Raw genomic sequence first — 17,198 nt, 5'->3', positions numbered from 1 at the left:
CATAGTACTCCAGGTGTGGCCTCACCAACACCCTGTACATTTGCAAAACACAAAGTGCTGGGGGACCTCAGCAGGTCAGGCAGCATCTGTGGAGAGAACAAACAAGTGGCTTTTCAGGTTACGATCCTTCTTCAGACTCAAAACGACCGAAAATGTTGCCTGTCCATTCACCATCACAGAAGCAGCTTGATCTGCCGAGTTTCTACAGCACTTTCCTTTTTTTTGTAAACACATGGAACTGCAGACGTTAGTTTACCAAAAAAGACACAAAATTCTGGGGCAACTCTTGCAACATCCTTGGAGAACGTGGATAGGTGACAGCACAGTGGCGCAGCGGTAGAGTTGCTGCCTTACAGCGCCGGAGACCCGGGTTCAATCCCGACTATGGGTGCTGTCTTTATGGAGTTTGTATGTTCTCCCCGTGATCGTGTGGGTTTTCTCCAAGATCTTCGGTTTCCTCCCACATTCCAAAGACGTACAGGTATGTAGGTAAATTGGCTTGGTAAATGTAAAGCTTTTCTTTCCCCCCAGACATGGAGAAAGTTGGAAAAGAGAGGTGGGGCATGACAAAACCTGGCAAGTGATAGGTAGATAAAGATGAAGAGGGTTTTCATAGGCAGATAGAGGGGCAAAGTCCAGGGATGAAAAGATAAAAAGTATTAGATAAGGATAGAAGGCATGAAATGCAAAGCCAGACGAAAGAATGTAGATGGAAGTGGAAGGGAGGACGGGGAAAAGAAGAAATGGGTGAACAGGTGGGGCACAGAGAAGAGAGGGGGGGGTGTGACAGGGATAGGGAGAAAGGGGCAGATGTTTACCTTCAATGTCTTATATTTCATTTGCTTTCAATACACAATTTCATCGAGAATTGTTCCTATTCATGTTGAAAGATAATGGCATCTGAATTCTTTAGTTGAAAAGATTACTGCAAAGAAAAGCCGTGAAGAGCTGTAATCCAATCGTTATATTTTCAGGTCACTTTAGAGGAAGTATGAGGAAGGAACACTTTTTTCAGTTGGCAAAGTTTACAAATTTGTATGTATTGGTGTCCCAAGAGTAACTGCATTCATTAACAGTGGCGATTGCTGCATGTCTTTTAATTACAAAAAGCAAAAAAAGTAATATTCAAAAGTTTTCGTAAGGTATCTGAAAATAGCCATCGTTGGAAAAAAAAATTGTACAATTTAGGATTGAAAAAAAAGATTATCAACCAGATACAGACTGGGAGAATGCAAATGAAATCAATAGTCTGGCTTCATCTAAATGTTCAGTTGTAACTGATTTAAATTTAGAGGAATGTGGACCAAATGCAGGCAAATGGGACCAGCTTAGATGGGGCTTCTTGGTTGGGTCGAAGGGCCAGTTTCCCTGCTGTATGACTCCGTGACTCAATGACTAAAATTGGAGAGTTCAATGTTTAGTTTCGTTTAGAGATACAACATGGAAACAGGCTCTTCGACCCACCGGGTCCGCACGGATCAGCGATCCCTGTACACTCGCACTATCCTATACACTAGTGACAATTTACAATTTTTACCAAAGCCAATTAACCTACAAACCTGTACGTCTTTGCAGTGTGGGAGGACGCTGGAGCACCCGGGGAAAACACATGCGGTTACAGGGAGAACATACAAACTCTGTACATTGAGTACCCGTAGTCAGAATCGAACCCGGGTCTCTGGCGCTGTGAGGCAGCAGCTCTACTTGCTGTGCCATTGTGCCGCCTTTAGCCTTTGACATTTCCACCCCAGGTAAATGTTTCCGACAGTCCGGCCTATCTATGCCTCCCACAATTATATATATCAGGTCCCCCTCTCAGCCTCTGACATTACAGAGAAAATGTGCATTCCACTGCCCCTATCAGGCCCTAGTAAACACGAGCCGGGAATGTTGGTTCCTTCATTAACCAGGAGGGTGATTGAAGTTTCAGATCTCTTTGTTACCAGGACTTGAAGAAAGTGCGGATGAACTTTGGTTAAGTGCTTGTATTGTCTGGAACGCCTGCTTATCTGCGACATCGAATCGATCTCCCCCATGCTTTGCATCCTCTTCCAGGGTGTGATAAGAACATCTATTGTACTGCCTTCTGACATCTGCTACCTGGGCTGCGCGCTTGAGTTACAGGGAGAGGTTGGGATTTTTGTTATTGAAGCATAGGAGGCCGAGGTGTACAAAATCATGAGGGGTAAGGATAAAGTGGATGCTCACAGTGTGTGATATATATGTGTGTGTATGAATAGGAAGGAACTGCAGATGTTGGTTTACACCGAAGATAGACACAAAATGCTGGAGTAATGAAGCACGACAGGCAGCATCCCTCGAGAGAAGGAATGGGTGAGGTTTCGGGTCCAGACCTTTCTTCAGACTGAGTCAGGGGAGTGACAGGTAAAGGTGTGAAAACAATAGTTGATGAACAGCAGACAACGGTCGAGGAAATGTAGAATGGATCATTGTTAGCTGAGGGCAAGGTAACAAGGAGGCACACAATCAGTTCAAACAATCAGGAGCACAGTGAAACTAGTTGGAGAACTAAGGTGGGGGAGGGATGGAGAGAGAAGGAAAGCAAGGGTTACTTGAAGTTAGAAAAATCAATATTCAAACCACTAGGTTGTAAATCGCCCGTGAAATATGAGGTGCTTTTCCTCCGGTTTACATGTGGCCTCATTCTGAGAGTGGAGGAGGCCCAGGACAGAAAGGTCAGTATGGGGGGTAGACACAAAATACTGGAGTAACTCAGCGGGAGGCAGCATCTATGAAGACAAGGAATTGGCGACGTTTCAGGTCGAGACTCAATTCCTTCTCACCCGCTGAGTTACTCCAGCATTTTGTGTCTACCTTCGATTTTACCAGCATCTGCAGTTCTTTCTTAAACAAGGACAGTATAAGTGATTGGCAACCAGGGGATCACGTAGCCCAAGGCAGACTGAGCGGTGTCCAATCCCTGTCCGGTCATGTTTAAGAAGGAACTGCAGATGCTGGAAAATTGATGGTAGACAAAAATGCTGGAGAAACTCAGCGAGTGAGGCAGCATCTATGAAGAGAAGGAATTGGCGATGTTTGGGTCGAGACCCAATCCCTTCGCTCCATAGATGCTGCCTCACCCTCTGAGTTTCTCCAGCATTTTTATCTACCTCTGTCTGGTCCTTGTGGATTGAGATAGCCTTGCATCACTTTGGGTGAGGGAGTTCCGGATAGCTATTGCGTGATTTTCTGTCCTGGGCCCAGCATATTGATGCAATCATAAAGAATCATCACGTCTCTACTTTCTTCGAACTTTGAGGAGATTTGGTACATTGACAAATACCCTTGAACAGGTGTACGGTAGAGAGCACACTAACTGGTTACATCATGGCCTGGTTCAGCAACTCCAACGCCCAGGAATGAGGGAGACCACAGAGAGTGGTGGACACTGCCCGGTCCGTCATGCGTACTGACCTCCCCACCATCTAAGGGATCTACAAGAGGTGCTGCCTCAAAAAAGCAGCCAGCATCATCAAAGACTCACAACACCCTGGCCACGCTCTTATCTTGCTGTAACCATCGGGAAGAAGCCTGAGAATCGTGACCTCCGCGTTCAAGAACAGCATCTTCCCAACAACCAACTTGAACACTGCACAACACTTACCTCAGCAACTATGATCTTCTATGGACTGTCTCTTTGGTAGCACCAATATGGTTACCAACTATAACTAATGTTTAATTGCATTTTTTATAATTATATTTATCTGTGTGTGTTATCGTGTTATTGTTTCCTGTAAAGCTGCATTAAGTAAGAATTTAATTGCTCTGTTGCCAATACATAAGACAATTATATGTGTAGAGTGGCGCAGTAGTAGTGTTGCTGCCTTAAAATGCCAGAGACCCAGGTTCGATCCTGACCACGGATGCTGTATGTACAGAGTTTGTACATTCTCCACGCGACTGTGTGGGTTTTCTCTGGGTGCTCTGAGTTCCTCCCACACTTCAAAGACAAACCAGTTTGAAGGTTAATTGGCTTTGGTAGAGATTGTAAATGGTCCTTAGTGTGTAGAATAGTGCTAGTGTATGGGGGATCACTGGTCAGTGCGGTGGTCAAAAGGGCCCGTTTCCACACTGTATCTCTAAACTCTCTTGACTGGACCAGTATAACGAAAGACGGACGTGGCTTGGGAAGTTATATACGCTCTGGGATCTGCATTCAGAAATGAAGATAGGGGAAGCACTATAGTTTCAAGAAGGTTATTGACACTGGGAGAAATATTACAACCAGGAACATCTTCAAATCTTGGCACCAACCAAATTGTAATTACTCTGCAGTGTAAAAACACTTCCATATCCTTGTGGAGGATGTTTCCACTAGTGGGAGAGTCTAGGACCATAGGGCACAGCCTCAGAATAAAAGGACATACCTTTAGAAAGGAGATGAGGAGGAATTTCTTTAGTCAGAAGGTGGCGAATCTGTGGAATTTATTGCCATAGACGGCTGTGGAGCCCAAGTCAATGGATATTCTTAACGCGGAGATTGACAGATTCTTCATTAGTAAGGGTGTCAGGGGTTATGGTGAAAAGGCAGGAGAATGAGGTTGAGAAGGAAAGAAAGATCAGCTATGGCAGAGTAGACTTGATGGGCCGAATTCTAATCCAATTACTAATAAATGGCTCATACAAGTTATGTTCCCACTGTGGCCAGTTCTCAACTTAAAGATAAACTGCTGAAGGAACTCAACGGGGCATTTAGTGTCTGTGGAGGGAATGGGCAGACTATGTTTCGTATTGAGACCCTTCTTCAGACTGACCATATTCTTCATCAGTCTGAAGAAGAATCCTGTCCATTCACTCCACGTAAACTGCCTGACCTGCTGAATGTGTCCAACACTTTTTTTTTTGCTCAAGTCTAGTATCTGTACAGAGCCTTTGTGAGACCACACCTGGAGTATTGTGTGCAGTTTTGGTCCCCTAATTTGAGAAAGGACATTCTTGCTATTGAAGGAGTGCAGCGTAGGTTTACAAGGTTAATTCCCGGGATGGCGGGACTGTCATATGCTGAGAGAATGGAGCAGGTGGGCTTGTATATTCTGGGGTTTAGAAGGATGAGAGGAGATCTCATTGAAGCATATAAGATTGTTAAGTGCTTGGACACACTAGAGGCAGAAACATGTTCCCGATGTTGGGGGAGTCCAGAACCAGGGGCCACAGTTTAAGAATAAGGAGTGTGCCATTTAGAACGGGGACGAGGAAACACTTTTTCTCACGGAGAGTGGTGAGTCTGTGGAATTCTCTGCCTCAGAGGGCGGTGGAGGCAGGTTCTCTGGATGCTTTCAAGAGAGAGCTAGATAGGGCTCTTAAAAATAGCAGAGTCAGGGGATATGGGGAGAAGGCAGGAAGGGGGTACTGATTGTGGATGATCAGCCATGTTCACATTGAATGGCGGTGCTGGCTCGATGGGCCAAATGGCCTACTCCTGCACCTATTGTCTATTGTCTATTTTCTGCAATTCTTGTGTCTCAACTTAAAGATACCTCTTTACATTCAACGTTTAAAACATGGCCATTGTGTACAAAATCATGAGGGGAACAGAGAGGGTGAATGCATGGTAAGGGAATCAAGAATGAGAGGGCATAAGTTTAAGATGAGAGGAAAAATATTTAATAGGAACCAGAGTTTAGTTTAGAGACACGCCGTGGAAACAGGCCCTTCGGCCCACCAAGTATGTGCCAACCAGTGATCACCCGTACACTAGGTCTATCCTACACGCTAGTGACAATCTGCAGAAGTCAAGTAACCTACAAATCCACATGTCTTTGGAATGTGGTAGAAAACCGGAGCAACGTCCAAACTCTATACATAAAGGACCCAAGGTCAGGATTGAACCTGGGTCTCTAGCGCTGTGAGGTAGTGGCTCTACCGCTGTGCCATCGTGACACACAAAGGGTTAATTATTTCACACAGAGGGTGGTGGTTGGCTGTCCGAGAAAGTGATTGAACAAGGTATAATAACAACATTTAAAAGACATTGGGACGGGTACATGGACAGGAAAGGTTTAGAGCGATTTGGGGCACTAAGATTTTTATTAGTTTGGTGACACCGCATGAAGCCGAGATGATGAAACGGGGGATGCAGACCAACCTGAACAGAGAGAATACTGAGGCATTTAATCTTAATTGTTACGTTTCATGCAATATTTATGAACAAAAGGTCCATCAATAAGATAGGAAATGCTATCATGTTTTTATAAATGTACCATTTTTTTTACATAACAGTCTAGGAAACGAGATAAAAGCAAACAATCTATTGCCGGAGGAACTCAGCAGGTCAGGCAAACATGACCTCTGGTTCTTGATTCCCCTAAAAAAGACTGCATTCCCCTTGTGATTTTACGCACCCCTATTTGAACACCCCTCATCTCCCGGGCTCTGAGTCCCAGCCTTCTCTGTTTAAGAATAAGGGGCAGACCATTTAGGACCGGGATGAGGAAAAACCTTTTCACCCAGAGAGTTGTGGATCTGTGGAATTCTCTGCCACAGAATGCAGTGGTGGCCAATTCACTGGATGTTTTCAAGAGAGAGTTAGATATAGTTCTTAGGGCTAAAGGAATCAAAGGGTATGGGGAGAAAGCAGGAGCTGGTACTGATTTAGGATGATCAGCCATGATCATATTGAATGGCAGTGCTGGCTCAAAGGGCCCAATGGCCTACTCCCTCACCTATTTTCTATGTTTTCCAACCTCTCCCTGGACTTCCACCAGTTATTAGTTTCTTGCACAAGATTACAGCACCATCAGTCTCTGGTGTCTCCAAAAGAGACAAAACGGTGTTTTGTTTAGTGGGGTGGAATTTGAGGAGAAACGAAACCAACAGTTCTAATAACGTATAAACAATGCAGAAAAATTCTAAATTCTCCGGAGAGATATCTGCACTGAAGCAGATAAAATCTTTCACAATGGTTGACAGGGTGGATGCTGAGATGGTGTTTTCCTTAGTGTCTAGAACACCCCTAAGCATTCTGCGCTAATAATAATAAAGTCCTAGTCTGTCCAATCTCTCCCTATAGCATGCGCTCAAGTCCAGGCAATATCCTTGTAAATCTTCTCTGCACCCTTTCCAGCTTAATGACATCCTTCAAGGTGCCTAAAACTGAACACAGTACTCCGTGCAGCCTCGCCAATGTTGAGTTTGGAGACACAGAGCGGAAACAGGCCCTTCGGCCCACCGAGACCAGCGATCACCCCGTACACTAACATTACCCCTTCAAGAATATGGGATAAGCCATTTAGAACGGAGATGAGGAAACACTTTTTCACACAGAGAGTTGTGAGTGTGGAATTCTCTGCCTCAGAGGGCGGTGGAGGCCAGTTCTCTGGATACTTTCAAGAGAGAGCTAGATAGAGCTCTTAAAGATAGCGGAGCCATGGGATTTGGGGAGTAGGCAGGAACGGGGTACTGATTGAGGATGATCAGCCATGGTCACATTGAATGGCGGTGCTGGCTCGAAGGGCCGAATGGCCTACTCCTGCACCTATTGTCTATTGTCTATCCTCTACACGAGGGATAATATACTATTTTTACCAAAGCCAAATTAACCTACAAACTAGACACAAAATGCTGGAATAAATGCTGGAGTAACTTAGCGGGTGAGGCAGCATCTATGGAGAGAAGGAATTGGCGACGTTTCTGGTCTCGACATTGGGATAACATAGAACAAGTGTGAAAGGGTGATCGATGGACAGCATGGACTTAGAGCTGAAAGGCCTGTTTCCATGCTGTATCTTTCAATCAAAGCAATCAGTCAGTTACTGCTGGAATCTTGTATTCCTTGTATGAAAACTCCTCCTTACTTTGAACACTGCGCCTTCCAAATCTGCCCCTTAACCCTTTCCATGGAAAGCATCCACAGCGTCTCTTGACTCTAGGATGGAGAACCATTCGACCAACATCTAGAGAGTGGTCCTGACCCATCTAACTCATTGGAGACCTTCAGACCATCATTAATCAGCCTTAACTGGACTTTATCTTGCACTAAACATTATTCCTTTTATCCTGCATCTGTACAGTGTGAATTACTTGATTGTAATCCTGTAGTCTTTTTGCCGACTGGCTAGCACACAACAAGAAGCTTTTCACTGTACCTTGGTGCACGTAACAATAATAAACTAAACTAGACACATGTCAATAACTAACACATGTCAATAACTAAACTAAACAAAGAACTGAAGCTCCTCGTCCCTGGGGCCATTCTGTAAGTGTTGCATGGACGTCCTGTCGCAGAGACCTACAGCACCAAAACAGGCCACCCGTTGATGCCAACTATCAAGCACTCAAAACTCATCCCATTTATCAGTGCTTGGTCCATAGCTCCCTATGCCTTGGACATTCAAATTCCTTGTCCCAGATGCTACTTAAATATTATGAGTCTCTGCCTCCACCACCCACTCAGTGGGTTCCAACAGCCCACTTCTATAAAAAAAAAGAATTCTCTAATTCCGCCATCCATCAAAACCCAAGCTCTCTCATTTTAGACTCTTTGTGGCAATGTTTCTACTATCTACCCTGTCTATCCTCCATCAGGGTTCTCTTAGTCTACTTGTCTCGAAGGAAAGATATTCCCACGACCCCAGTTTCTCCTCATTGTAATTGGCATGGCACAATGGCTCAGCGAGTAGAGCTGCTGCCTCATTGGATCTCGGGCACTGTCTATGCGTGTAGTTTGTACGTCCTCACTGTGACCGTGTGGGTTTCCTCTGGGTGCTGCGGTTTCCTCCCGCATCCCAAAGACGTGCGGATTTTTAAGTTAATTGGCCTCTGTAAATTGTCCCTAGTGTGTAGGGAGTGGATGAGAAAGTGGGGTAGTGTAAACTTTAGACTTTAGAGATACAGCACGGAAAGCGACCCTTCGGCCCACACGAACCAGCGATAACCCTGTACACCAACACTGTCCCACACAGTAGGGACAATTTACAATTTCACCTAAGCCAATTAACCAACAAACCTGTACATCTTTGGAGTGTGGAAGGAAAGTGGTGCACCCGGAGAAAACCCACAAGGGCACAAGATGAATGAGCAAACTCCACACAAAGATAAGACACAATATCAGGATCAAACCCTGCTGTTTGGCACTGTGAGACAGCAGCTCTACCATCTGTGCTGCTGCAAAGCTATAGAATCAGATACAATTATGACTTTTAAAAGACTTTTAGACAAATTTATGGATAGGTAGGGCTTAGAGGAATACGGGTCAAATGCAGGCAAATGGGGCAGTAGACCAACTTGGTCAGCACGGACAAAGTGGGCCAAACTTCCTATTTCTGTGCTACAGAGGTCAAGGACCACTCGGTCATCCTGTCTTCTCCCCTCTCTTATCGAGGAGATGATACCAAAGTTCAAAGACCAGGACTGCACACTCTATACCTCATTCAGCTCCCAAAGCCTTTCATAGAACAGGAATAGGCCCTTTGACCACCATCTCTGGGCTGAACATGATGCCAAGGCCATCACTTATCTACCTGCACATGAGTCATAGGTAACGGCGCTCCCGTGAGGGCGGCGGGGCTGAGACGCTCCCGTGAGGGCGGCCTGGCTCGAGGGTGGAACGGATTTATGCCTCCATCACAGTGAGGTGGTGCTTGGTGGACTCACTGTGGTGGATGTTAATTTGTGTTTACTGTCTGTTCTGTTGTTTATTATTGTATGTATGGCTGCAGGTAACGACATTTTATTCAGACCGTAAGGTCTGAATGACAAATAAAGGATCTAATTCTAATTCTAATATCCTTCCATTCTCTGCATATCCATGTGCCTATCTAAAAAATCTCTTAAATGCCACTAACTTATCTACCTCAACCACCACCCCCAGCAACACATTACAGGCACCCACCACTCCCTGTGTAAAAAAAGTGCCCTCCACATCTCCTTTAAACTGTGCCCCTCTCATCATAAAGCTATGTTTAGTTTAGTTTAGTTTAGAGATACACTGCAGAAACAGGGCCTTCAGCCCACCGAGTCCACGTCGACCAGTGATCCCCGCACACTAACACTATCCCACACACACACTCGGGATAATTTAGAATGATACCAAGCCAATTAATTTACAAACCTATACATCTTTAGAGTGTGGGAGGAAACCCCAGCACCCGGGGTAAACCCACGCAGGTCACTGGGAGAACGTACAAACTCTGAACAGACAGCACCCGTAGCAGGATCGAACCCGGGTCTCTGGCGCTGTGAGGCAGGGGCTATCGTGCTGTCAATGCCATCTCGTATTTGACAATTCCACCTTGGCAAAAACTATCTGGCTGTCTACCCAATCTATGCCTCTCATAATTTTATATATGGTATATATGAAGTGATGAGTCTGAATAAATGTTACTGAGAAAACAACACATGCCTACCTACACCAGTGATGAATAGATATCTCCAGAGATCGGTACTGACCTGTCCGAAGTTCAGGGTGACGTTAACCTTGTTGTAGTGGAGTCCGCGGGACAGGGGTGGACTCTGCCACCACCGCTCCGTTCCATCAATGGCGTTGGCGATCCCGTGGGCTTTGTACGCATTGTCAGACAAGCAGTGATCGCAGAACTGCCCCTGGAAGGGAGAGAATTCAGGGGTACATGTAAAATGTTAATGTCAATCATACAGACCAGACTCCCCACCATTGTCTCCATCTACACCTCACGCTGCCTTGGGAAAGTAGCCATAATCAAAGACTTGGTTTTCTCCGGGTGCTCTGATATCCTCCATCATTCCAAAGACATGTGGGTTGTAGGTTAATTGGCTTTGGCAACATTATAAATTGTCCCTAGTATGTAGAATAGTACTAGTGATTGGTCAGGGTGATTGCATGGTCGGTGAGGACTCAGTGTGCAGATTCGCCTGTTTCTGCGCTGCATCTCTAAAGGCTTATGTCTAAAGACGCCATGTATTGCAGGTTTGCTGGGTTTTTTATCTGTACTTTCTCCCTCACTGTAATACTCTAACAGTAACACTATATAATACCACTGATATTTTTCTCGTTGCTTTATCTGTTGTACTTGTGTATGGCTTGATTGTACTCATGTCTAGTATGGTTTGAGTGGACAGCAAAGTTTTTCACTCTATTTTGCTACATGTGACAATAATGAACCAATACCAAAAGGACTGAACAGTGAATATTCCTCTCGTTGTGCATCCAGCATAGGAAGGTGGCAATTAAATAAATGATCACCCACAACCTCAGTGAATTATGTTCAGTTTTGGTCATCCTGCTATGGGAAAGATGCCATTAAGCTGGATAGAGCGCAGAGAAGATTTACGAGGCTGCTGCCTGGACAAGGGCCTGAGCTACAGGGAGAGGTTGGGTAGGTTGGCTCTTTATTCCTTGGAGCGCAGGAGGCTGAAGGGTTATCTTATAGTTGTATAAAATCATGAGGGGAGTAGATAGAGCGAATGCAGAGTTTTTTTCCCCCAAGGGTAGGGAAATCAACAACTAGCAGGCATAGGTTTAAGGTGAGAGGGGACAAAATTAAATATCTGAGGGGCATCTTTTTCACACAGAGGATAGTGGGTATATGGGCTGAGCTGCCACAGGAGGTAGTTGAAGCAGGTACTACAACAACATTTAAAATACAGTTGGATGGAGAGTAGAGATTTAGAAGCAAATGGGCCAAATGGAGGCACATGGAACTAGTTTAGGTGGGGCATCATGGACCCCGTGGACGAAGGGCCTTGCTGTATGACACTATGACTAATGGTACAGCAGGAATGGCAGGAGCTGAGTGGCCTTCTCCTCCTCCTTTCCGCACGTGCTTATGTTACGAGTATTTACACTTGGATCGTTGCCCACTGTAATAGAGTGCCAGAAGCTAAAACACAAGCAGTAAACACTTCTAAAGCACGTTAACATATTTCCAAGGCCTCTCCGGGCCTGCTTCAAATTGCAAACGACACTGCTGAGTAGATCAGCAGTTCCGAAGGTAATGAAGAAAAATGAGTTAAGTTATTGGTTGTAATTTTGACCGCTTGTGCTGAAAACAACTAACTATGTGGCAAAAATGTAGACACAAGGAAGTGCAGATGCTGGCATTTTGATCAAAACACGATGTGCTGGAGTGACTCAACGGGTCAGGGAACAAGTATACACATATCTGCCATTTAATTTTCTCTTGGCACGGAGTGCGGCACAGCAGCACAGCTGTAGAGTTGCTGCCAGACAGCGCCAGAGACCTGGGCTTGATCCTGACTATGAATGCTGTCTGTACAGAGTTTGTACTTTCTCCATGTGCTCCGGTCTCCTCCCACAGTCCAAGGACATACAGGTTTATAGGTTAATTGGCTTCAGTAAAGATTGTGAAATTGTCCCTAGTGTGTAGGATAATGCTAATGCACAGGAATCACTGGTCGGCACGGACTCGGTGGGCCGAAGGGGCTGTTTCCGCGTTGTATCTCTAACCTAAACTAAACACCATTCAGTCTATTGAAAGGTGCTGACTTGACACATAGTCTGTCCATTCCCCCCACAGATGCTGGCGATATGCAGAGTACTGCCCTGCCGACTACAAATTCACAAGGTTCAGAAGGCTGGCTGACCTGCTGGGTTCCTTGAGCACCTTGTGTTTACCTGTCTGATAAAGCCACTGAGGTGTCCCAATGGGCAAAATAATGCATGACAATCTTACTGGGGGGTTCACTCCCTGGTTGAAAACATCAAAGATTGAGGAGATTCAATTTGTTGCCAAATCTCTATTGTGTGCAGTAGAGAGCATACTGATTGGTTGCATCACGTCCTGGATCAGTAATTCGAATCTCGATCTGAAACATCACCCATTCCTTCTCTCCAGAGATGCTGCCTGTCGTGTTTCATTACTCCAGCTTTTCATGTCTATCTTCAGTCATTTGAATGCCCAGGAACGGAGGCTTCAGAAAGTGGACACAAGGAACTAAGGATGCTGGTTTACAAAAAAAAGACAGAAGATGCTGGAGCAACTCAGCGGGTCAGGCAGCAACTCTGGAGAACATGGATAGGTGATGTTTCATGTTGGGATTCTTCTTCAAACTGGCCCGACCCATAAGGTCACCCTTCCTTTATCTCCAGGATGCTGTGTGAGCCATTCAGTTACTCCAGCACTTTGTGTCTATCTTTGGTATAAACCAGCATCAATTGTTATTAATTTCTACAAGGAGATGATGGATATTTGGGTGTTGCAAAATTGACTCTTGCAGCAATGGCCTGGATCAAGTCTGAAATCCTGCAGAAAGTGGTAGACACTGCCTAATCCATCACAGGAACTGACCTCCACACCATTGAAGGGATCTATAAAAGGTGCTTCCTCAAAAAGGCAGCCAGTATCAAAGACCCACACCACCCTAGTCACGCTCTCATCCCACAGCTTGAACCATCCTACCAGCATCTAGAAGCAGTCCTGAACTGCTACCTATCTTATTGGAGAACATGGATTATCTCTGATCACACTTTATTGTCTTTATCTTGTACTAAGTGCTATTCACGTTATTCCCTTTCCTTTATCATGTATCTGTACACTGTGGGCGACTCGATTGTAATCGTGTATTGTCTTTCCATTGACTGGATAGTACGAAACAAAAGCTTTACACTGTACCTCGGTACACATGACAATAAACTAAACTCAAACTCATGAGCCTGTATTCGCAGCAGCCATCAGGCTCTGGAATGCTGCACAGCGCTAACCTCCTCCTCGCACTTTGGACAGCACATTTAACTCAGGAAATGACTCAAGGCGTATTGAAGAAGCATTAAACGAAACATTAAAAGATTAGATCGCAAGTCAACTTGTTGGATGGATGACTAAAGGATTAGTCATAGAGGTTAGCTATTTCAGAGCAAGAACAGTACAGCACAGGCACAGGCCCTTTGGCCCACAATGCTGGTGCCGAACACAAGGCCTAGTTAAACTAATCTTCTCTGTCTGCACATGATCCCTCTGTTCCCTGCATATCCATCTGCCTTTCTAAAAGCCGCTATCGTATCAGCCTCCTCCCTGGCAGCACGTTTCAGACGCCCACCACTGTCTGTGTAAATATAAAGGAATGACCACAGGTAACCAAAACTGGACACAATTCTCCACGTGCAATCTCACCACTGTCTTGTACAACTGCAACACAATGTCCCAACTTCTAAACTGTGTAGGGAGGAACTGCAGAAGGCTGGTTTAAACCAAAGTTACACACAAAAAGCTGGAGTAACTCAGCGGGGTAGGTAGCATCTCTGGAGAAAAGGTATAGGTGACAGTTTCGGGTCTGGACCCCTCTTCAGACTAAAGACTGTCTGTCTGTTTTAAACTCAATACCCAGTCTGATGAAGCCTTCTTCATCATCCTATTTAGCAGCAATGCTACTTTCAGGGACACCTCCCTCCCTCATTCACACACTCACTCCCTCCCATTCACGCACGCACACACTTCCTATCACTCACTCTCCCTCAAATTTCCTTCCCACACTCACACGCTCCCTCTCACTCACACTCCCTCACACACACTCCCTCTCACTGACACACACACATCTCACTCACACACACTCCCTCTCACACACACACACTCAAACACACACCCTCTCACACACACACACACAATCTCTCACACATTCACACACACACTCACTTGCACACACTTACTCCCACACACACTCTCACACACACTCTTACTAACACATACTAACCCTCTCATTCTCTCACTCGCACACATCTCCCTTCCACTAACTTACGCTCCCACACACTCCCTCTCACTCACACGCATTCATGTACACACACCTTACTCATCTCATACATATACTCCATACATACGTCCTCCCTCCCTCTGTCTCTCTTACACCCTCCCTCACTCACACGTCCTCCTTCTCCCTCCCTCATACACACTCCATACCTCTCAACACACCCACACACGCACACTGACACACTCACTCCTTCACACACGCACACTGACACACTCACTCCTTCACACTCACTCCTTCACACACGCACACTGACACACTCACTCCTTCACACACGCACACTGACACACTCACTCCTTCACACACGCACACTGACACACTCACTCCTTCACACACGCACACTGCCTCTCCCTCCTCGCCAAGCTGCCCTCCACGACCAGCACCACTCCCCTCACTCGGGCAAAACTGCAGCCCGGGCTCCCTCCTCCCACCCACAGACACGGATCGCGGGTGCCGGCTACTCGGCCCCTCGGCTCCCCGGGCCGGGGTACCTGGATGGTGTGTCCGGACAGCCCTGCGGCCGGTCCTCCCACCAGCTTGCAGTAGAGGTCGGGCCGGGGCCGGCGCGATGCATCCAGCCCGCAAGTAGCCGTGGCGCTGATCTCCGCCGCCTTCGCAATGTTCATGTAGGGAGGGTGCAGACTCAGGCCATTCACACGGTCCGCCGTCCCCTGGCTCCTAACCCACTGCAGGAGCGCAGCCCAGAGCAGCAAACCTGCCCTCGACCCTCTCGCCATCTTCCCAGTCACCGAACTCCCTCCCTCCCTCCCACCTCCCTCTCTCTCTCTCTCTCTCCCACACCCCTCCTCTGCCCAGGAACCGAAACGCGAGGAAATCCTGGCTCAATCATTGTTCCAGACTTCTAAATATAGAAACCTTGATTTCAAAAAGAAATACCCTCCTTGGAACTTACACTTTAAGTTAAATTAATCATTTGCCAGACTTGTGTGACAAAGTCATTTGTTTTTCTCATTTATAACAGTGCAATATTATAGGCAAACATGCCGAAATAAATGCAGACACGTTGAATTAAATGTAAACTTGCTGAATAAGATTGATGTTAAATTATTAGCAGAGCGAGTTGGCTTGGGCACAGATTCACACACAGAGAATGCGTGTGAGAGAGAGGTGGGTGAAAGCCGAGATTTGTTCTTTCTGCGAAGTGTTTTTTTTTGTTTTAAGAGCAAATTCCTTCTGGCTGGAGAACTTCGCCGTGACAACAGCAGCTCTCTCCCTCGTCAGAAATATAATGAAAGTTGTCGTTGTGAGAAACCTCGGTGAGTCTGTGCACACCTTGGCGGTGGACCAGTGTGTGAAATCCAGGAATACAACTCAATGTTCAAGTCACGCTGCCACACATTATTTGGTTACAAACCCCCTTTCCAGTAAACACACTTTTGCACGTACACTGGGCGCGGAGATCATAGAACCGTACAGCACAGGATCAGGCCCTTCGGCCCACAAGAGAGTCAAAAGAAGGGTCTCGACCCGAAACGTCACCGATTCCTTCTCTCCAGAGATGCTGCCTGTCCCGAGTTATTGCAGCATGTTGTGTCTACCTTCGGCCCACATGATGCCAAGTTAAACTAATCTCTTCTGTCTTGTCTGTACATGATCTATACCCCCCCCCCCCCCCCCCCCCCCCCCCAACATATCCATTTTTCGTTATTGTTACATGTGCAAACGCAGAGTTAAATTCTTTTCTTACCCACAGTTCACGAAGTGTTGCCATACCTAAGCACAATCCCCAATATATAACGTCAACAGAAATAGTCCACTGATCCTGCATGCAAGAGGTGCCAGGTTTTGGTGCCATTTTAAGCCCCACTGTACGACCCTAATGGCCTCTTAAATACCACTATAGTATCTGCCTCCACCACCATCCCTGGCAGCGAGTTCCAGGCACCCACCACTCTGTGCAAAAAAAAAACTTGTCCCACACATCTCCTTAAAATTTCCCCCTCTGAACTTAAAGCGGTGCACTCTAGACTTTGACATTTTTTTAAATGGGAAAAAGGTTCTGACTGTCAATCCTATCTACGCACCTCATAATTTTAGTTTCAGATTTAATTTCAGCTTATTGTCACGTGTACCGAGGTGCAGTGAAAAGCTTTTGTTGCCTGCTAACCAGACAATGGAAAGGCAACACATGATTACAATCGGGCCGTCCATTGTACAGATATACAAGGAAATAACGGTTAGTGCAAGATAAAGCCAGTAAAGTCTGATCAAAGATAGTCCGAGGGTCACCAATAAGGTAGATAGTAGTTCAGAACTGAAGATAGACATAAAATGCTGGAGTAACTCAGCGGAACAGGCAGCATCGCTGGATAGAAGGAATGGTGACATTTCTGATCTCTAGTTGCGGTCAGATGGTTCAGCTGCCTGATAACAGGAGGTACACAAAAATGCTGGAGAAACTCAGCGGGTGCAGCAGCATTTATGCAGCTGAGGAAATAGGCAACGTTTTGGGCCGAAACCCTTCTTCAGACTGCTCTAGATGT

General features: G+C 45.9%; 1 protein-coding gene across 1 annotated transcript in view; it reads right to left on the bottom strand.

The window, feature by feature from the left end:
- The window catches only part of LOC129696407 (laminin subunit alpha-3-like), a 197,421-nt gene extending 181,975 nt beyond the window's left edge, over window positions 1–15,446 (bottom strand). The window contains exons 1-2 of the mRNA XM_055634270.1: window positions 15,186–15,446; window positions 10,408–10,560 (exon numbers count right to left, since the gene is read on the bottom strand). Of these exons, the coding sequence (XP_055490245.1) occupies window positions 10,408–10,560; window positions 15,186–15,431 (399 nt within the window). The 5' untranslated portion in view covers window positions 15,432–15,446. The remainder of the gene's footprint in view (window positions 1–10,407; window positions 10,561–15,185) is intronic.
- Window positions 15,447–17,198: the final 1,752 nt, after the last annotated feature.

Source organism: Leucoraja erinacea, chromosome 4, assembly GCF_028641065.1.
Source record: "Leucoraja erinacea ecotype New England chromosome 4, Leri_hhj_1, whole genome shotgun sequence".
NCBI lineage: Eukaryota > Metazoa > Chordata > Chondrichthyes > Rajiformes > Rajidae > Leucoraja > Leucoraja erinaceus.
The sequence above is the reverse complement of the archived record's forward strand: the minus strand, read 5'-3'. Positions and strand labels throughout refer to the sequence as shown.